The sequence below is a fragment of the Mustela lutreola genome, chromosome 14, assembly GCF_030435805.1.
Source record: "Mustela lutreola isolate mMusLut2 chromosome 14, mMusLut2.pri, whole genome shotgun sequence".
Taxonomy (NCBI): Eukaryota; Metazoa; Chordata; class Mammalia; order Carnivora; family Mustelidae; genus Mustela; species Mustela lutreola.
In genome coordinates, this window is record NC_081303.1 from 16427065 (window position 1) to 16447809 (window position 20745).

Here is a 20745-nt window from a genome sequence, read left to right on the forward strand (position 1 = left end):
GGGGTGCTTTCCCAAGAGAAACTTATTTTCTCCCAGTTCCTGAGGCTGGCGGTCCAGTGCCAGGAGGGTCAGTATCTGCCGGGACCTCTCCTTGGCTTGTAGACGGCCGTCTCCTCCCTGAGCGTTCGTGGGGTCTTCACTGCGTGTGTGCCATGTCCAGGTTGCCTCTTCTTATAAGGACACCGGTCCTGTGGCTTAGAACCCACCCTCGTGACCTCATTTGACCTTAATTGTTTCTTTAGACTCTTTGTCCAAATACAGTCACTTTCTGACGTGCGTGACGTGTGCGTGCGGATGGACACAGTATGGCCCGTGACACAGGCCAAGGAGTAGCAGGTGCCAGGAACAAATCTGGTGTGTTTGCAGCCCCAAAAGGAGGCCAGTGGCAGAGCCCAGTGTGGGGGAGGTTGGGGGGGTGCGGGCCTGGCAGTCTCAGCGGAGGAGTGGTTGGGATTTCCCGGTCAACGCCGTGCGATGCCTCTGGACGGGTGCTTAGAGACCGCTGGGTGGAGGGCGGGCTGCCCCTGGCAGGGGTGGAACGCACCCCGGAGAGGCGGTAGCAACCCAGGCCAGAGCGGTAGGTGGCGTGTAGAGGAAGTGGTCAGATTTGGGAGTGTTTGAAAGTGGTGCTGGAGGAGCCGTGGCCGACTGGACAGAGAGCATATGCAGGAGCCACGACCCAGCATGGACCCCAGAGCCGTTGGGCCTGAGCAGCTGGTGGACGATGGTTCTATGAGCCGAGAGATGGGAGGGCATAGACAGTGGGGGGCTCCGTGGTCTGTGCCCGCTAGCTGTGTGAACGGAGTCGTACACCTTGTGGGCAGTAGCATGGCGGGTGATAGGCAAAGCCTCGGGACCAGGCGGGCAGAGGATGGCGCGGAGGCCTGGGCTCTGTGGTGTGCAGCCTCTGGGGCCCTGCCGAGGAGCAGGAGCCAGCGAAGGGGGCGGAGAAGGAGCAGCTACTGCAATTTCCAAATACCATGTCGGAAGAAGGAGGTGTAGGTGGCCGGGCAGGGGCCACAGTCCTGCGGTGGGGGGGGAGGGGGGTGGTGGCTGCCAGGCCCGGAGCTCTCTGGCAGGTGTGGTTGCGGTGGGGCAGCAGCGAGAAGGGCCTGGCTAGAACGGGTGAAGAGAGACTAAGAGGCCAGAAATTGGAGATAACGGGGCAGGCTCTGGGGTCAGAGAGGGGATGTCTTTATTGCAGTTGTCTTTACTGGTCCTGTTAAGGGAGAAATCAATGACGTGCCAACAAAAGAATATATATGTACAGCGGTGAAGTCCTGAGGAAGCCAGAAGGGGTGAGGTTCCAGAGCACAGGGTCGGGGTAGGGGAGACAGCTGCGGGGCCGTGGCGGCTGGGCCGGGATAAGGCAGCACTGAGGAGGCCCGGGAGGTGGGAGGTGAGGCCTGGCCTTCGGGGCTGCTCACGTCACCAGGAGTGACGTGGTGGGGAGTGGCCGTGAGCAGGACACGGAGCGGGGCGGGGAGTCCCAGAGAATCAGGGGGTGGGAGGTGTGGGACCGTGAGTTTGGTTTTGAGGGGCTGGGGTCCCGCAACAGGACAGTTGGACAGCAGCCCACAGCAGGGAGGGTCCTGCTGCCACCCCTGGCCTGACGAATAAGGCGTGTTTAAGAGACACATGTTTCGGGGAGCCCAGGGTCAGGGCAAGGAGGTGAGGGGAGTATTCAAAGGTGCGTGCTGACGCCAAGCCGGGGGCCCCGTGGGAGAGAGTGGGAGGCAAGGGGAGATGGAGACAAAGCGGGGGATGTGCCGAGCCGGATCCAGGGGGACCCCTGAGGCAGTGCCTGAGGGAACAGGAAGCCTAAAGTGGGCTGGGCGCAGGAGGGGTGCGGGGGCGGGTGCTCCAGACAGCTCTCCAAGAGCCTCAGTGTCCTTCTGGTGAGTTTGGGTTTTATCCCGAGTATCGGTCGGTGACAGGGACCAGGATGAGTGGCAGAGAAAGGAAACGGATTTAGGACTTTGGGAGGTGATGGGGTCAACTCTAAAGTGACCCCTGGAAGGCAGCTGGGTGTGCAAGGAGACTGCGGGCCCTTCCCCAGAAGGTGGGCCCGCAGCAGGCACAGTGGTGGGGCTGGCGGGCACGGGCGGCCCGTGAGCCGCTGTGACAGGCACAGCCCTCTCCTGCCCGCAGCCAAGGCCCAGGAGGTCCTCCAGGCCATCCGCAGCTACGTGCGCTTCTTCTTCGGCTGCCGAGACTGCGCCAACCACTTCGAGCAGATGGCAGCCGCCTCCATGCACCGGGTGGAGAGTCTGAACAGCGCTGTGCTCTGGCTCTGGTCCAGCCACAACAAGGTCAACAATCGCCTCACCGGTAAGGAAGGGCCCCCTCCAAGGCCAGAGTCACCCACAGAGGGAGAGGGAGGTAGGAGGTTTGGGGACCTGGACCAAAGGTAGGAGGCAGGACACTCATTGCCCCTGAGGTAACACCCCGTGTTTCACTGTGCACAGAGCCCTTCTGCATGCTCTGCCTGCGCTGCTGAGGTAGGGCAGTGTCTTGGACCCATTTTCCAGGTGAGGAAGTTGAGGCTTTGACACTCTAGGGCTGTGGTCTTCCAATGCCACTGCTCCCTCGTTCCCCTGCACCAGAGCCCCTTTCTTGGAACTCTTGGGGTCCCTCTCTTCCTCTGCCTGTTGTCTCCTTCCTTACTCACACCATCAGGGAGGAGAGAGCTGGGCTTTTCCACCCACTAGAAAGGGTCTAGCAATGAAATGTGCTGGAAAGGAAAGACCACATCCTGCCTCGGAAAAATGGACCAGTTCCCATAGGGGGAGGCCTTGTTTTCTGAGGGTCCCCACTTCCAGCGTTTTCTGTTCCCCAGGCACAGGAGTCTGATGTGTCCAACAGGCAGAAGCATCAGACTCCAGAGTGACAAGAAGCGGGTGGGGAGGGGGCCATCTGTAGCCGGGAGCCCAGGCTTATCTGCGGGGAGAGGGGAGAGCATGTGGCCGACTGACCCCCTCCCGCCCAGCCGAAGGAGGTTAAAGGAGCTGAATGGAGCAGGTGGCAGTTCAGGCTGCTGTCTCCTGGGGCCTCCTGGTGGGCTTTGAAAGGAAGACGGGAGCCTGTCTCTCTTCTCACCCCTTCCCTCCCTGCCACCCCCCACCGCCACATGCTCCCTTTGACCCTCCAGCCTTGTGACCTCAGCAGGCTCCCGGCTTCCCCGGGGACCCAGCTGCTGCTGGAGGCTCGATCTGGGGCTTCTCCTGGAGGGGCCCCAAAGAAGCCAGAAGCCTGACCTCTGCAGTGGGGTCCTTCCAGATCACACTAGGGAGAGGGCTCACTTGGCAAGGCTGGTCACTACTGCTTCTCATGATACCCTTGGAATCTACTCGATGTCCCCACCCCAAAATAACCATTCGGACTTTGACTTCACTTGCCACTACTTCCATTCTGGCCAGCACCTTTCTCTGCCCTTGTGAAATCCTGTAGGAGAGGTGCCTCCTCCAAGAGAGCTGGGCTGGTGGATGTGCCCGGGTGACCCTGGGCGGGAGCTAGCGGCAGCCCCGCTGGAGACTCTGCCCGCTCTGTCAGCCGTCGGTAACTGCCTGACTCTCCCAAGTGCCCTCCTCCCCACCCAGGCCCCCCAGGCACCCCTATGCTCCCCCTTGGAAGTCCCTCTCGCCCCCCTCCAGCAGGAAATCCCACTGACTCCTACCCCCAGGGCTGCTGTGGCATACAGGAGAACACCTGTGGAATGACCATGTGCCACAAACTCTTGTTTTAAAACATTTTCCGGGGCACCTGGGTGGCTCAGTCGGTTAAGTGTCTGCCTTCAGCTCGGGTCATGATCTCAGGGTGGTCCGGGAATCAAGTCCGGCGTCTGGCTTCCTGCTCAGCAGGGAGTCTGCTTCTCCCTCTGCAGCTCCCCATTCTGGTGCTCGCTCACTCTCTCTCTGTGAAGTAAATAAAATCTTCAAAACACACACACACACACACACACACACACACACACACACACACACACACACACACACACACACATTTTCCCCTTAAGTTACAAAAGTAAGGAAGTGGCAGCAGGGAGCCGCTGTCCGTCCCTAGGAGGCTATGGTGGCTGCGGGGTAGGAGTCCTCTGGCCAGAGCGGCCCCAGCACTGCTGTTGGGCTCCACGGACCCTGGGCTAGGTTTTTGTTTTTGGTTTTGTTTTTGTTTTTTTAAGATTTTATTCATTTATTTGACAGAGAGAGAGATCACAAGTAGGCAGAGAGGCAGGCAGAGGGAGAAACAGGAGGAAGCAGGCTCCCTGCTCAGCAGAGAGCCCGATGAGGGGCTTGATCCCAGGACCCTGGGATCATGACCTGAGCCGAAGGCAGAGGCTTAACCCACTGAGCTACCCAGGTGCCCCTCTGGGCTAGGTTTTACAGGGCTTCCCGCCCACACATCATTTCCAAGGGCAGTGGGGCACCCTTCTAGCTGATGAGAAAGCGAGCGTTCTGAGGAGGAATGGGGTCTGGGCTCCGAGGTGGGCTGAGGGCTCACCGCCCCTCCATGTGTATTTCCCTCCCCAGGGGCCGCCAGCGAAGACCCCCACTTCCCCAAGGTGCAGTGGCCGCCCCGTGAGCTCTGTGCTGCCTGCCACAATGAACTCCGGGGGACGGCTGTGTGGGACCTGAACAATACTCTGCGATTTCTCAAGACCCACTTCTCGCCCAGCAATGTGGTCCTGGACACGCATTCCTCTCGGCCGGGGCCCCGGATGGTTGCCCAGAGGATGGCAGCCAGAAATGTCACTCTGAGTCCTGCGAAGGCGGCAATGGTGGTGGGCCTGGGGACAGAGTCCCCCGGAACCGCTGTTCCTGATATTGTCGTAGAGAGACTCGGGGTGAGTCAGCCCCAGGATGTGCTCATTGGCTTCGGGGCTACCACGGCCGAGCCAGAGCAGGGGTCGCCCGAGCACGTAGCGGAGCTTCAGAGGGATGAGGTGGAGCAGTCCGAGGGGCGGCAGCATGTGAGCAGGCGAGACACTGGAGCCACGCTGCTGGAGGAGTTCCTGGCCGAGAAGAGCCAACCCAGAGCCCCTTCGGAGCTGCGGCGAGTGGGCCGCAGCTCCAAGCAGCTGGCCAGCATCCCTGAGGGGGAGCCAGAGGCGGGGCCCATGCGGGGCCAGGGCCAGTGGCTGCAGGTGCTGGAGGGGAACTTCTCCCACCTGGACATCAGCCTCTGTGTGGGGCTCTACTCCCTGTCTTTCATGGGCCTCCTGGCCGTCTACACCTACTTCCGGGCCAGGATTAGGGCGCTGAAGGGCCATGTTGGCCACCCAGCAGCCTGAACCATTCAACTTGGGGAAGGGGCAGGGCCGGGAGCCGCCACTTGTGGTGCTCTCCCAGCCCCCTGCTCCTCTCCCCTCTCCCCGTGTTCCTTGTCCAGGGAAATCCAGAGAAACCAGTTGCTCCAATGGACCTCCTGGGGCCTTCTGGGAAGGAATGTTCCATAGACATGAAAGCATGCATAGGGCTTGTGTTCATCTGACAGTGCAGGGGAGGGCAGTGTTGGGCAGAGGGGTTGGGAGGCTTAGCACCAAATTCCTCTCTTTTACCTTATTTGAAGTTCCTCCTTGTTCTCGTTGAAGCTTCCGTGTCTCCAGTTGGTCTTGGCCCTAAAAACTGGGGCAAGCCAAGGACAAAGATCCCCGGGTTCCCCTTCCAGAGGAGAGTTTCCAGCCTAGTGGGCTAGAGCCAAACTCCTCACTGTATTCCCGAGCTCCATCCATCCCGCTCCCTTCCAGATGCAAAGAGGCCTTTGTGCCAGAGAAGGAAGGATTGCCCCTGGCCCTCTGTGGCCTGTGTGTCCTCCAGCCCCTCGGATCTCCAGGGTGGGGGAGGGGATGGTCTGGAAGCTTCTGAGAGTCCTGCTGGTCTCCCAGGTGAGGCCTGGGGTCAGGGTTGGAAGGAGGAGAGCTTCTGGGTCCTTCCCCAGAGCTCCGCTGCTGGCGCTGGTGTGGGCTTGGACGGGTGAGGGCCCCGGGGCTGGGTGGTGAGCTTGGCGGGACCTGAGCGGGGCTAGCGGGGGACTTAGGGCTGGGGGCTGGTGTCTTTAGTGCCTTGGCTCTGGGCTTAGCTGTGAGGGGAGAGGGACACTTCAGGGAAAAGACGGCTGCTTCAAATGCGCTTTGGCTCCTCCCCAGCGGACTCACCCCTGTTGGAGCTGGGTCTGCTGTCTTCTGATTTTGGCCTCCAAAACAGATGTTAGTCTCTGAATGCGGAGGGCGCTGGAGTAAGGGGGGAGGGTATCCTCTCTCCTGAAGGTCCAAAGGGTCAGCGGGGAAGGTGGCTCCGTACACATGCTTGATTCCCACTCTGCCCCACTGCTTGGGAAGGTTGTGGAATAAATTATTTTTGTTAAAGCAAGCCCTGGTGTGTTCTTTAAGTTGCTGTTTGGAGACCTTGAGTCCAGAATGCACAGAATCCAGCATCTGTGGGAATCCAGCCGAACGTGCTGGCCCTTGGCTCACGGAGCTCCCACCCTGCAGGGGACAAGGTGCCCTGGCCCTCCTCCACGGTCCCCGGAGCCCTCCGGCCCCAAGCCCCTTCCATCTCCAGGGGTGCCGGGGACAGAGCTTGGTGAGGTCTTCTGCCGCTGCCTCCTGTTCCCCCAGCCTCCCTGGAGTTCCGGTTCTGCTCCCGGAACCTTCCTCTGCACCTGCCCAGCCCGCCACAGCCACGCCTCCCATTCTCGTCTCAAGGAAGGAGACGGTTTGGGTTTGTTTTCATAGGGAGGAGTCAACCCGACTGGAGAGCCTGTCCCTAATCGGGCCTGGCAGGCTTTACAAGGCTCAGAGCTGCTGATAATGAACCTCATTAAGGGGGAGCAGGAGCCTCAATCCGATTTGGGGTTTTCTCTTTGACATCTTCACTCAGCTCAGATGGCCTTCGCACGGGGTAGAGCAGGTGGGATCCCAAGCAGGCTCCCTCCAGGGCAGCTGGGATGAAGAGCACAGGCAGGGGTCAACCCCCCACCCCCACCCCGCCAGCCCTGCTTATGTCAGCCCTGTGCTACCTCTTTAGCCGGATAGTTCAGCCTGGAGCCTCTCCACAGGCCTCTTGTCTGCCTGCAGGTTCCCTCTCCGCGTCGCTCCTCCATCTGTCCCCTCCATTCCCCTAAGCTGGCTCTGCCCCCTCTCCCCCTGCCCACTGGGGCCTGGCTGGGAGGCTCACAGGGCACACTGGGCAAGATGACCCTGACCTGCAAGAGGGAGAAAGAGGTCCCAGGGCCAGTGTGTGCCGAGCCTAGACCACCCGTCTAGCTCCTCTACCTCCTGGGACCTGACACAATGTCAAGGACAGAGGGCCCTTACAGCTCTAGTGGGGCAGGCCCTAGTAGGGCCCTGGCAGTGGGTGTGGGTCTCTTCCCAGCCAAAGCTTTCTTGGGCTGCCCCAGCCACCCTGACTGATAAACAAGGGCAGGACCCCTTAGTGGGGCTGCTGCCTTTCACCTTGATTTCCCCAGGGCGCACTCGGCAGCGTAAACTGGCTTGCCCAGCAGCCCGTCGCCTCCCTCCAACCCGTCTGCCAGCCCGGGAGCCCAGGCTTCTGCGACTGGAACTCTGCTTACTGTTCTAGATGGTTCTCCGCATCCTGGGAGAGCTCCCATGGAGGAGAGGGTCCTCAGGGGAGCCCTGGAAAGCAAAGGCTCCTTGTTCTGCAGCCGGACAGAGAAATCCCCCACTGTCTGGGATGCTCCCTACTGAGCATTCAGGAAGGATTTCTTCAAGACAGAGGCAGCTGAGCTGGCTTTTGACAAATGAGTGGGTGTTAGCGAGGAAAAAGGCATCACAGGCCAAGGGGAAAGCATGTGCCAAGTCCAAGAAAGAAAAATAGTGAATACAAGAAATTCTCAGTATAAAAATGCAGAAAAAATATTTTGTTAAAAAAAAAATTTTTAAGGAGCACCTGGGTGGCTCAGTGAGTTAAGCCTCTGCCTTCAGCTCAGGTCATGATCCCAGGGTCCTGGGATCGAGCCCCACATCGGGCTCCCCACCCAGTGGAGAGCCTGCTTCTCCTCCTCCCTCTGCTTCTATGCCCACTTGTGCTCTCTCTCTCACTCCCTCTATCTCAGGTAAATAAATAAAATTTAAAAAAAAAATTTAAGAGGCACCTGGGTGGCTCAGTAGATTTCAGCTCAGGTCATGATCTTAGGGTCTTGAGACCCAGGGGGTGTCTGCTTGAGGATTCGCTCTTCCTCTCCCTCTGCCCCTCCCCCCGCTTGCCCTCTCGCTCTCTTTCGCTCTCTCACTCAAAATAAATCTTTTTAAATAAACAGAAGGGTGTTCTCCGTGCTGCACTGGGCTAACGCTGGGGAGACAGGGAAGAGAGGTTCCCGCTGGAGTGAGGTTTCCATGCTAGAGGAGGAAAGGAGAGAGAGTGTGCTAAGTGCTCTGAAGGCGGGACCAGCAGGGGGACTGGGGGGTGCTTTTGGGAGACCTGAAGGATGAGAAGACAGGAAGTTGGTGGGGGGGAACCGTAAGCCCCAGGGGCTGCTTTGCTCAGAAGTCACCTCCAGGCTGGTGAGGTCCCAGTGGGTGGCCCCCCTCCAGCCTGGCAGCCTTGGCACAGGGTACGGGAAGGGGGCTGGGGCAGCACATCATTCCCTGTGTGTGGGGGTGAGGAATGGGCTCCAGGGAACCCACACAGTCTTGGCCCTGGAGAAAGTCACCAGCAGCAGAAGGAGGAGGAGACCTGGTTCGTTCCTTCGGCTTGGCCACTAACCAGATGCACTGGACATTGGGCGAACCATTCATCTCTTGGGTCTGGGCCTCCTCACGTCTAAGGTGAAGGCCTCAGACAAAGCTTCATGGTCCCTAAGGTGCCTGGTAAGGTCTCTGATAGTGATTTCAGCTGATTTCTTGTCAGCTCAGTGAGGGGCTTGTCCCTTCAGAACCTTCCAGAAAGGACTCCCAGCTAACAGAAATCACAGCTTTTATGACCTGTGTCATCCTGGAAGCCCAGGACGACTGTGAGAAGGGGAAGCTCACTCATACCGCCCGCACCCTTCACCCCACAGGGGTCCTCTGCTACGGCCCAGCACTGCCTGAGTCCCTCCAGGATCGCCTCCCCGAGCTGGCTCCACGGTAAGCCCAAGGACCCCTCCCTCATGTCCCTCCCCTTCCCCATCACCTCATTTCAGGGCCAACCTCCTATGAGGGCAGAGGCTGATGCTTAGGCAGGTGGGTACGACTCCCCCCATTCCCACCTACACAGCTTGAAGAACTCAACCCAACTCCAAGAAGAACAATTTCATTTCCAGCCCCGGTCCCCTGTGCGTGGCTTGCCTCCTCCTCGGGCCTGCCTCTGCGTCCCCCCACAACAGTGCAGGGCCCTGGCTTCTCCTGGCTTTTCCAGCCTCGCCTCAACCGTCCCTCACACTTGCTTTCATGCTTCCTCTGCTGTCCTGGGGGGCCCTTCACCCCAGGAGGGAGAACAGCTCTCATTCCTCTCTGTCTCCTGCCCTGCAGCTTAGCCTTCCTCCTGCCTGGGCCCCAGCAGTGCAAGCTCTTCCATAGCGAGTTGCCCCATGCGCTCGGGATCCCAGTTCCCGGAGCGACTGCACTCAGGCCTCCCACCCCAGTCCAAGCCTTGGTCTCTGCTCTGGAAGAAAGCACCGCCCGTGAGCGCCTCCAGGGGGGTGGCTGGTGGCCCCTTCTCTCAGCTCCCCCTCCCTGGCCCCTTCTCCCCAGGCTTCACCTCTGCCTGGGGGAATGCGCGTGCTGGCCTTGGGTCACAGGCAGAAAGGAAAGAATCTAGAATTTGCAAGGCAAAGATGGGGATCTCTGCCAACATGAGGGAATGACATTAAGGAGGTGCTCATGGGGCGCCTGGGTGGCTCAGTGGGTTAAAGCCGCTGCTTTCGGCTCAGGTCATGATCCCAGAGTCCTGGAATCGGGCTGCATCAGGCTCTCTGCTCAGTGGGGAGCCTGCTTCCCCCTCTCTCTGCCTGCCTCTCTGCCTGCTTATGATCTCTGTCTGTCAAATAAATAAATAAAATCTTTAAAAAAAAATAAAATCTTACAAAATATGTATATGTAGTTATATACAGATACATAAATGTTAATGTTTGTCTATAGAAAGGCTGGAAGAAGATACATCAAACTCTGACCAGTGGTTGTATCTAGAAAGTGAGGTTAGGGTGGCCTGGAACCAGGGCTTCAACTAGAGCGAGGCGAGGAGAACAAAACTGAGGAGACACTTCTCTTCGGGATTAACACTTGGCAGTGCCGCCGCAAATTGGGGATCGTGGGCGCCTCCATAACTTCACCCTAGTCCTAGCTCTGACCTAAATACTTAAATACCTTTTTGATTTTTTGCAATAAATACATCTCTTTTGAAAACAAAGAATAAGAAGGAAAATAAATAGGATTAAAAGATTTTAAAGTTCTATTGTAGGTCACCTGGGTGGCTCTGTTGGTTAAGTATCTGCCTTCAGCTCAAGTCATGATCCCAGGACCCTGGGATAGAGCCCCACATCGGGCTCTCTGCTCAGCGAGAAGACTGCTTCTCCTTCTCCTACTCCCCCTGCTTATGTTCCCTCTCGCTGTCTCTCTGTCAAATAAATAAATAAAATCTTTAAAAAAAAAAAAAAAAAAGAAAAGAAAAGAAAGAAAGTAAAGAAAAGACAACAGATCATTTTAAAAGATTTCATTCACGCTCTCTCGTCACAGACAGGAACGGCCAACCCATGCAGTGTCCTGTCTCTGGGACCACCCAGCTCTAGCCCCATCCGGGTCTCCCTTCTGAGCTCCAGACGCAGCTTCCCACACCGCTGACTTGCTTCCCTGTGCATCTCTGGCTCCTGACCAAGGCTTCCTCTGCAAGCCAGGTCCCTCTCTTGGCCAGCCCTGAGTTCCCCTCACTCCTCCAGGCTTGGAAGTTCCTCCTGCCCTTCCTGTGAGGCATTCTCTCCTCTTTCCTGTGCCCAGCCCCCCTCTGATCTGCAGGGAGAGAGCCCACACCCCTTGGTTTAGCAACATGCCTTCCCCCAGGGGCCCCAGGAGGCCTCTCCTGGCTTGTCTTCCCTGGAATCGCAGCCAGGGGCAAACTGGCTCTCTCTCTGCCACCGCAGGAAGCTGAACTTTTCCCAACTCTGTTCTTTTCCAGCAGCAAAGTAGGGTCAGACTGAGAACACAGGAAAGAGTAAAGGAAGGATCTCTGATGACATTTTGTGATGAGATGCTATGAAGAGACAGACTCCGATCAAGTAAATAAATGAACAAGGATGTCCCAGAGTGATAATGCTGCGGAGAAAAGAAATGGGACTTTCTTATTTAGGACATAAAGATCTCACGAAACTGAGAGACGGTCTGTGGTTATGGATAGGCAGATCAACACTGTAGAGAGAAAAATTCTCTTCAAATTAACCTGAAATTCAGTATAACACCAATCAAAAATCCAAACGGATTTTTTCCTTTTTTTTGGGTAGAACTCGGCAACCTTATTCTAAAATGTATATAGGTAATTAAAGATCCATGGATCACTAAGTCAGTTTGAGGGGGAAAAAGAGAGTAAAGTAGGGGACTTGTGTTATGAGAACTTTTTTTTTTTTTAAGATTTTTAAAATTTATTTGACAGATAGAGATCTCAGGCAGGCAGAGAGAGAGAGAGAGAGGAGGAAGCAGGCTCCCTGCTGAGCAGAGAGCCCGAAGCAGGGCTCCATCCCAGGACCCTGAGATCATGACCTGAGCCAAAGGCAGAGGCTTAACCCACTGAGCCACCCAGGTGCCCCATGAGAACTTTTTTTAAGTGTCATGTTTACCATTCCTATGGTAAACATGACACTTAAAATGGCCTCACTACATGGAGGAAAAGGAAACAGGACCTCTGCCCGTACCAGGGATGAGCCCCGATGGATTTAAACCCTAACGGTAAAAGATTAAAAGTTACAAAGCTAGTAAAAGAACATGTGGGAGCATATCATTTGCAACATAGGGAGGGAAATCACTTCTTAAGAACCAAAGAGCACAGGGCGCCTGGGTGGCTCAGTGGGTTAAGGCTCTGCCTTTAGCTCAGGTCATGATCTCAGGGTCCTGGGATCGAGCCTGCATTAAGCCCCACATCAAGCCGGGCATCTCGGGCTCCCTGCTCGGCGGGGAGCCTGCTTCCCTCCCACCATCCGACTGCCTGCCTCTCCACCTACTTGTGATCTCTGTCTGTCAAATAAATAAAAACTTAAAAAAAAAAAAAAAAAAAGAACCAAAGAGCACAAACTACAAGATGAAGTAGAAACAGATTTCTTTTTTGTTTTTTTAAAGATTTTATTTATTTATTTGTCAGAGAGAGAGCACAAGCAGGGGAAGCTGCAGGCAGAGGGAGAAGCAGGCTGCTGGATGTGGGACTCGATCCCAGGATTCTGGGTTTATGAACTGAACCAAAGGCAGATGCTTAACCAACTGAACCACCCAGGCACCCTGGAGACAGATTTCTTAGACTATAATGAAGAGTTTCCGTTGGGTGGAGGACACTGCAGGCGAGTGAGCAGGGTTGACAGGCTGAGAAGAGGTATTTGCGGTGTCTAAAACCCCCCTCTGTGCTCCTCATCGGGTGTAGACACGCGGAGAAGGACCCCATAAGGGAGGGCTGGCAGGAGAGTCTCAGTGCTGGGGTGGGGTGGGGTGGGGGGCACTGAGGTGGAGAATTCGATGGCACAGCAGGGCAGTGATGAGTGAGCTGGGTGGCCGCCCATGCCCTCTCCCAGCTGAGCGCCAGGGACTCCCGGAGACCAGTTTCATTCACGGCCAGTCACGGGCCAGGCCGTGAGCACCAGCCCTGAAACGTGTGTGGTAAAATGGACAAATTACCTTGACGAGTTCCAATTTCACTCGGCAGGAGCAAGTCCCTGCAGGCCTGTTCCAGAGTGGCAAGTGTGAAATGCAGCCTTCACGGCTGATTACCAGCCTGAAGGAAGCTGTCACCTCTAGGCCCGGGGGTGGGGAGCTTGGGGCTAATTCTGCTTCTCCGTGGGAGAATTCCTTTCTGGGTCCAGCCTGTGGCCTGAGCAACAGTTCCTGTCACCAGGGTCCCGTTTCTGTGACAGCACAGACCGGAATGATGTTGTGCATGTGTTGTGGAGTGGGGGCTTGCTACCTCAGACCACAGTTGTGGACACTTCAGACGAACTTCCTGTCTCCCACGGAGGTGCCGCTCCTGACACTTTGTCCCCTCTCCAGAGGAAAGCCTTGAGGGGGCTTCTCTGAGGGGCAGTAACTGCATAGCAAGTATTTATTAAGGTGCCCTGCCCTCAAGGAATGTGGAGTCCAGAAGGGGAGACCGGCCAGAGAAGGATTCCATTACACTTCAGCTTCCTAGAAGCTCCACAGAATGGCGGGGGAGGGGGGGGTCTGTGGAGTCCCAGGGCTACCTCCTCTTCAGGATGGGGAGGGAGCAGGGAAGGAGAGCAGGGGCTCCCTAGGACATGAGCATGGGGGAGAGGGGTGGGGGGGGAAAGAGGGGGAAGAGCCCTGGGGATGAGTGGGGGTGTGTGGCCTAAGCAGGGGACTGAAGGAACAGCCTGGAAGTCTGGACTGGACTCTGCGGGCAACAGGGGCTGGTGGGCTGTTAGAGGGCACAGGGTCAGGTATTTATTTTTATTTATTTAAAGATATTTTATTTATTTATTTGACAGAGACACAGCGAGAGAGGGAACACAAGCAGAAGGAGTAGGAGAGGGAGAAGCAGGCTTCCTGCCTAGCAGGGAGCCTGATGTGGGACTCGATCCCAGGATTCTGGGATCATGACCTGAGCTGAAGGCAGAAGCTTAACAACTGAGCCACCCAGGCGCCCCGATTTTTTATTTTTTTTAAAGATTTTATTTATCTAGGAGAAAGAAAGAGCGGGGAAGGAACAGAGGGAGAGGGACAAGTAGACTGCGCTGAACACCCAGCCAGATGCCGGGCTCGATCTCACAACCCTGAGCTGAAACCAAGAGTCAGATGCTTACCAGCTGAGCCCCTCAGGGGCTCCTCAGGGATATTTTAGCACAATGTTCCTGGGATGAGAAGTCGAGGTCTGAGATCTCAGTTCTCAGCCAATAGCATGCAAGGGCTTGGTGTAGCTGTCTGTCTGGCTGTGCCCGCTTGCCTCTCCAGCTGCCTCTCTGCCACCCTGGGGTGCCCTACCCAGGCTGAACTGTAGGACTCGTGAGTCGCCAGGTCTCAAACTCTCAATCCACAGGCCTTTGCGTGTGCTCTTCTCCCCACCTGAAATCCTCCCCCACCGAATGCCTGTCTGGGATCAAATGTCACCTCCTCCAAGAAGCCTTCCTGACCCTCCTTGAGCCACACCCTACAGTCCAACTCTTCCCCGTGTGGCCAAGGTAAGCACCATCCTTTTCCTGTCTTGCTGCTCTCATCACATTGCTGAAGGTGTGTGCTGACCACCTGGCCACAGGTTCTGAACTCTGGAGTGCGGGCCACCCCCCTCAGGCTGTGAACCCCGCAGCCTCTCCATCTCTGCATCTCTAGCACCTTTGCTGCTCCAATAGTGGCCGATGTGTGAAAACATGTCCTCCTTTCCCAACAGGAAGTAAAGCACTTCCTGACTTTGCTAAGACCCAGCTCCTCCTTTCTGTCCCAGGCTGACTTCAGTCCCTGTGCCCCAGAGGCGCTCAGCTACCTCGGGAGAGGAAAGATACTAAAGTGTTTTTTAGGTTTTTTGTTTGTTTGTTTTTAATTTAGGTTCTCAGAAGCACCATAAGATCTGTCCTTTGATAGAACTTTTTGGTGAGCTTTTTGGTGTGTGGTCTGGCCAGCCAGGTAGTAGAACATCTTACAGGGATAGGCGACCACCACGCCCCGCCTCCCCTGTCCCGAAAGGCCGTGCCCTCTCCAAGCTTCATGCTGAAACTGGCACAGTAACACCATCCGCATTCTGGTGGTTAAAGTAAGTCACAGACCCAGTCCAGAGTCCAGGGGAGGGCACTGCACAAGGTTACATATACCAGAGATGTGGTTCATTAGGATCACCGGTGTGGCACACTATCACATGGCCTTTTCTGGTTGGTATAAACCGCAAAGGTCTACTTTGGGTGTCAGAATGTGGCCTGCTGCGGATAGTCTTCAAGGGCGGTATCACCCGAATCATCACTAAATCTTTGAGAGCAATTCATTTTCATGTTTTCAGGAAACAGTCAACAACCTAAAATTCAGTGATACATCAGTGGGCCCCTTGGAAAAAGCCAAGATCTAATTGTGGAGATCACCCTTTACTCCTATCACTGCAGGTTAAGGAAATGGTGGAAAAGCAAGGAATTCCAGATGCTAAAGTCATTTTGAATGTATTTGCAACAGTGTAAGCGCTAATAAAGCAGGCACTTGCACACCAGCGAGATCATACTTGCGACCACATTTATTCAAAGGCAGACTTTGTGGGAACCGTAACAGTCCCCTGCAGAACTGCCTGGAAATGGCCCTGAGCGCCTCTGAAAAGAGCGAGCCCTGGCCCCCCCCCCCGTGGGGTTCAGCCCGAGGCTGGAGGACTGCCCTGCAGGGGAGCACAGACCAGGTTCTGCAGGGGCAGGGGCACGGGCAGGGGCTGGGCTGTCACCCTCTTAGTTGCTTCCAGCGCTGCTGGAGGCACCCGAGCCTGGATGATGGAGGTGAGCCTGAGCAGGGGCCCCAGCACTTGGACAGGAGAGGAGCGACTCGCACCCGGGGGGGCTGCAGAAGCCTTTGGAGGGTTGGCAGGCGGGAGCCCCCCCCCCGCAGCGACAGGGGCTGAAGCAGGAGGCGGGTGTGGCCTCCGTGTCTCGGTCACCTGCCCCAGCTTTCCCCTTCTTCTTTAACTCATCACAGGGACCCTGGGCCCATGTAATAAAGTCTGCAGAGTGCCGAGGGAGAGCAGGAAGTCCATAAAAAGCCAGGACCCATTAGGGGTGAGAGGTAAGCTGGGCCCTGACAGCTGTAACCGCGGGGATCCAGCCAGCGGCCACACTGATAATGCGTCCGCCAGCCTAACCAGGCCTGACAGGGCCACTGACGGGCTCGGGGCTCCGGGCTGGGGAGCAGCTGCTCAGGGCCTCGCGGCCGGCCCAAGGAAGATGTGCTCAGGCTTCTCCCATTCCTGGGCTGTCGCAGTGGGTGACATGAACTCCCTTCCTCCCTCCCTCACCCATTCACGAGACACACACCTACAGAGCCGGGAGAGGCCAGAATGGGCTGGGTCCTGTCCTGGGAGCTGGGCACGTAATGGTAAAGACCGGCTCTTCACTGTCAGCAGAGAGGTGAGAAAGGGGGCGAGACTTCATGGAGCATCTGTTACCGTCTACGGGGCCCGGCCCCCGGCCCCGAGCATCACTGCTTCGTGTGTCCCCCTGAGAGGCAGCTGATTCCTCCATTTTCCAGGGGTTAAACAGCTTCCCAAGACCCCCAGCCCTGAAGCCTATTGTAGTCAGATTTTCTGTGGAGGGCGAAGCCAGGGAGACTCAACGGTCCTTGAATGCCTTCTCAGAGCCGCCCGAGAGGACCCCCATGACCGTGTGCCTGAGGGAGGGGTACCCAAGTCCAGTCAGGGCCATGTCTTCAGGGATGTTCTTGTTACAAAGACTGTAGGAATCCTACGGGGGGGGCCTGCCCCTCCTTAGTAAAGGGGGGAAATGAGAAGAGGATGTTCTCGGGGATTAGGGGCCTTGTCAAGCTACCGGGCTGTCTGAGCGGAAGCCTGGACTCCGGGAGACAGACAGCAGCCCCCAGGCTGTCTGCAATGCCAGCTAGTTCCCAGGAGTCACCAAGTGCCCTCAGATGCTAAACAGACACTCTGGCCAATGGGCAAGGGGCAGAGCTCTGGTAGAGGCTCCCTGGAGCCCATGTCTTGGCAGGAGCAGCCCCCCGACAGGCTGGAGCGCTTGGCAGAAGGCTCCGGGCATCCCTCCTCAGGACCCTGCCTGCGGTCTCCAGGCTGGGAACTTCCATGTCCCCAGCCCGCCACACACTTTCTCTTTCTCTCCCTCAGGGCCTTCCCTTTCTGAGCAGCCCCACAGAACACAAATCCCTTGCTATGTGGCCTGGTACAACCACCCCAGCTACATAAATACACCGCCTAATCCTTGGTTTAAAGGTTAAGCTTACTTGGGACTGGAATTCTGTGTCCCAGGGCACTTGGGTGGGCTGTGGAAGAGCCCGGAAGAGGGGGTTCACAGACACTAGAAGAACTCATGCCACAGGTCAGAGACAATGCCTTATGCCCCGTTACGGGTTTTCAATACCTGTTTCTCCTTGTTCTAGAAACTCGGCACTGTTCTCTTCAAGATACATTTTAGGTGCTTAATGAAGTTTTATTAAGCAAATGAAATAATTGTGTAGCCGGAAACTGAGGGAAATCAAGCAAACTCTATCACTGGTCAACACGAAGAAGAGAAGGGACCATCTCCATGGGCTGGTGTCCAACAGGGTCTGGGAGAGGGTCCAGCCGGTTGAGAATGGCTTGTAAAGTAGGGACCTGTGGTGCCAAAGGAGCTAGGAGATTGGGGGCTGGTAAGTGGGCGTCCCCAGTGATTCCTCAGATCTAGACCCTCCCCCCAAAGCTTGGATCCAGCCTCAAGTGTATGAACGCAGCACCAAGAGCTAATCATAAGCCCCAAAGCTTGCTGAAGTGGCACCGCAGCCCGGTAAGGCACAACTTATTATGATCATGCCCATTTTACAGATGAGTTCATGATACCATTTATCATTACATTCTATTAATTTATCATCACATTTGGGGGCGCCTGGGTGGCTCAGTGGATTAAGCCACTGCCTTCAGCTCAGGTCATGATCCCAGGGTCCTGGGATCAAGCCCCGCATCGGGCTCTCTGCTCAGCAGGGAGCCTGCTTCCTCCTCTTTCTCTCTGCCTGCCTCTCTGCCTACAGGTAATCTCTCTCTGTCAAATAAATAAATAAAATCTTTAAAAAAAAAAAATTTATCATCACATTTGACATTCTCCAAATATGAGCTGCTTATATTTCTCTGTACCTACTTCCAAATTCTGCTGATTCGAACCCCGCCTCCGGCCCCTCTCCCTGTTTTCATTCTTGCCCATTTACTCACCGGGTCTCCTTCTCTCTTCTCTCTTCTCCCCCTACCCAGATCCCTTCTGCTTTCCAGCCTGCTGCCCAGCCCGGTGCCCGGTGGGCTCCCCCTCATCAGAGGAAGTCCTGCTCCTTTCTCTCTGGTGTTGCCTGCCCTTGATCTCCATGTCTGTCCCAGGACACCCCCATGGCCCAGGACATTGTAGGTAAACACTGGGGTGGTCGTGACCACTTTCAAAGAGCGTGGGGTCTGTGAGTGATGAGGGAAGGGTCCTCCCAGGGTTGGCTGGGGGGCAGGAGCGGGAGCAGGGGCAGCTGGGTCCCCAGGGGCCACGAGCCTGGCTCTCCCAGCAGAACTCACCAGGCTGTGGGGTGGAGGTGCTGGGCTGAGCTAATCACCTAAATGGACGCAGGCTGTTGAGAGACAGGCTCTATTCCCTAATAGAATTTGCCCTCAAGTGCAATTTAATTTTCTCCGAGGCGGTCTCCAGCCCCTCTGCTACCCTCCCCCAGACAGACCCTCAGTTCCCCAGCTTCCGGGGGGGAGCAGAGCACCTTCGCTCAGAGAAAAGAGGAGAGGGGCCTCCTCAGGCTCTGTCCAAACCCATCCACTTGGCCTCCTTTGGAACAGCCCCTGCCCCACCTCCTGAACCCCTTCAGGAGCAGCAGCCCCCCTCCCAGGCACTCTCCTGACTTCCCTCTAGAGCTGCCCACATTCAGCGACAACAGCCACTCTCAGCCTCCAAAGCCTCACCATGAAGGCAGATTCGTCCCCTGACCTCTGGTAAGTTAACATGCTTCGAGAATTCTCTTTGTCCTGCTCCGTGTCAGAGGTTTGGAGGGAAATCGTCAGGAGGAGGTGGAGGGCCTGGGAGGAAGAGGGATGGTGTGGGCCTCATGTACACAACTCGGTGCCCCACGGAGGGGGCAGAAATCAGCTCAGAGCCGTGCGGTTAGGGCAGAGCCCAGCTCCTGGGTGCTCTAAGATTGCCCCCTGGCTCACTAGAGCCTTTCCTGGGGCCGGTGTTCCCTCCAAACACCCCATACTCCCAGCTCTCACCCTGCGGTGCCCTGAAACCTGACGCTGGTCATTGGGAGTATAAAAGATGTGGGAATCTGGACTGAGTGGTCCTTTCCTCTTTCCTGCTAATTCCAGGGTGGACATGGTGGGGGGCAGGGGGACCATCTTCAGAAGCTGCTGTCCGTCTCTTTCTCTGAGAATCCCTCGGGCTGTGACAGGGGTTCAGGAAAGTCTGTGCAAGTTCATGTCTTTCCTGTGCCCCAAATTCCTGGGCTTTTGTACCCCCATCTCCAAGCAGGGTTGGGGCCAGGACCACAAAGAGCCCCCTGGGGGAGAGGGACAGGCTAGCAGAGGTGGCTTTCAGGGAAGGCAGGAAGCCTGTGTGGCACAGAGGGGTTGGTCCCTGGACTCCTGGTGATTTCATGACTATCCTCTTTATGTGGCAAGCTCTGGGGAGGGAGCACTAGAATTCCTTCTTTTCTTTGCCATCAGAGCCTTCGAAAAAGCGGAGGGTGGGGCTGAGGCCGATGGAGAATGGATGGGTGGCAGGTCAGGGTCAACTGCAAGGGGGAGATGGTCATTCTTCAGGCCCAGCCGCCTGCTCAGCCCCGCCTGCTGTCTTGTGCAGCTGAGGTCCTCTCATCAATGTGTGGGCCCCATCTCTTTCGGGGCTACATTGGTGGGCTTCCTCCCAGCACATTTATCTGGCAAGTGCTTATTAGTCCCTTACTTGGTGCCAGAAACTGTGCTCGGTGCTAGGAGGAAAAGGGATTGCTCTGTGTGTGTGTGTGTGTGTGTCTGTGTGTGTTTGTGTATGTGTGTGTGTGTGTGTGTGTGCGTGTGTGTGTGCATGCAGTACTTCCAAGTCTAAATGCCCTAGAATAGCACAGTCCAATAGAAATACAGGCCAGTCGCTTGTATAAGTTTCAATTTTCTGGTGGCCATGCTCATAAAAGAATAAAGGGCATTTAAGACTGGACTTAATTCAATCGAAGATATCCAAAATATTATCATTTCAACATGTAATAAAACTTAAAAAATCTTAATGAGCTATTTTACATCTTTTCCTTTGGATTAAAACTCCAAAAGCCATATATCATTGGCCTCTCTAGCACAACGGCTCTCTGACCAGCCACGTGTTGGTCCTCAGTAGGCGTCCGTGACTAGCGGCCACCACACTGGACCGCTGAGTCCTAGGGCATTCCCACGCGGTATGGCCCACGGGCCAGCAGCATCAGCGTGGCCTGGAGATGTGTTAGGAATGCAGAATCTCAGGTCCCAGGCCTGCTGAATCAGAATCTGTATTTATTTATTTATTTATTTATTTATTTATTTATTTATTTTAAAAGATTTTATTTATTTATTTGTCAGAGAGAGAGGAGCGAGAGTGAGCACAGGCAGATAGAGTGGCAGGCAGAGGCAGAGGGAGAAGTAGGCTCCCCGCCAAGCAAGGAGCCCGATATGGGACTCCATCCCAGGATGCTGGGATCATGACCTGAGCTGAAGGCAGCTGCTCAACCAACTGAGCCACCCAGGCATCCCCAGAATCTGTATTTAAACCAAACGCCCCAGGGATTGACGTGCGTAGTAAATCCGAAGGCCCGTGTGTACCAGCGCTGGGAAACAGAACGAGTGTTCACGGAGCACTTGCCTTAGAAACTCCGTAGAGCGACGCCTGGGTGGCTCAGTTGGTTGGACGACTGCCTTCGGCTCA

General features: G+C 56.0%; 1 protein-coding gene across 1 annotated transcript in view; it reads left to right on the top strand.

Moving 5' to 3' along the window:
- Positions 1-6368, top strand: part of QSOX1 (quiescin sulfhydryl oxidase 1) — a 34839-nt gene extending 28471 nt beyond the window's left edge. The window contains exons 11-12 of the mRNA XM_059145601.1: positions 2152-2331; positions 4530-6368. Coding sequence (XP_059001584.1) covers positions 2152-2331; positions 4530-5290 — 941 coding nt within the window. The 3' untranslated portion in view covers positions 5291-6368. The remainder of the gene's footprint in view (positions 1-2151; positions 2332-4529) is intronic.
- The last annotated feature ends 14377 nt before the right edge of the window (positions 6369-20745 follow it).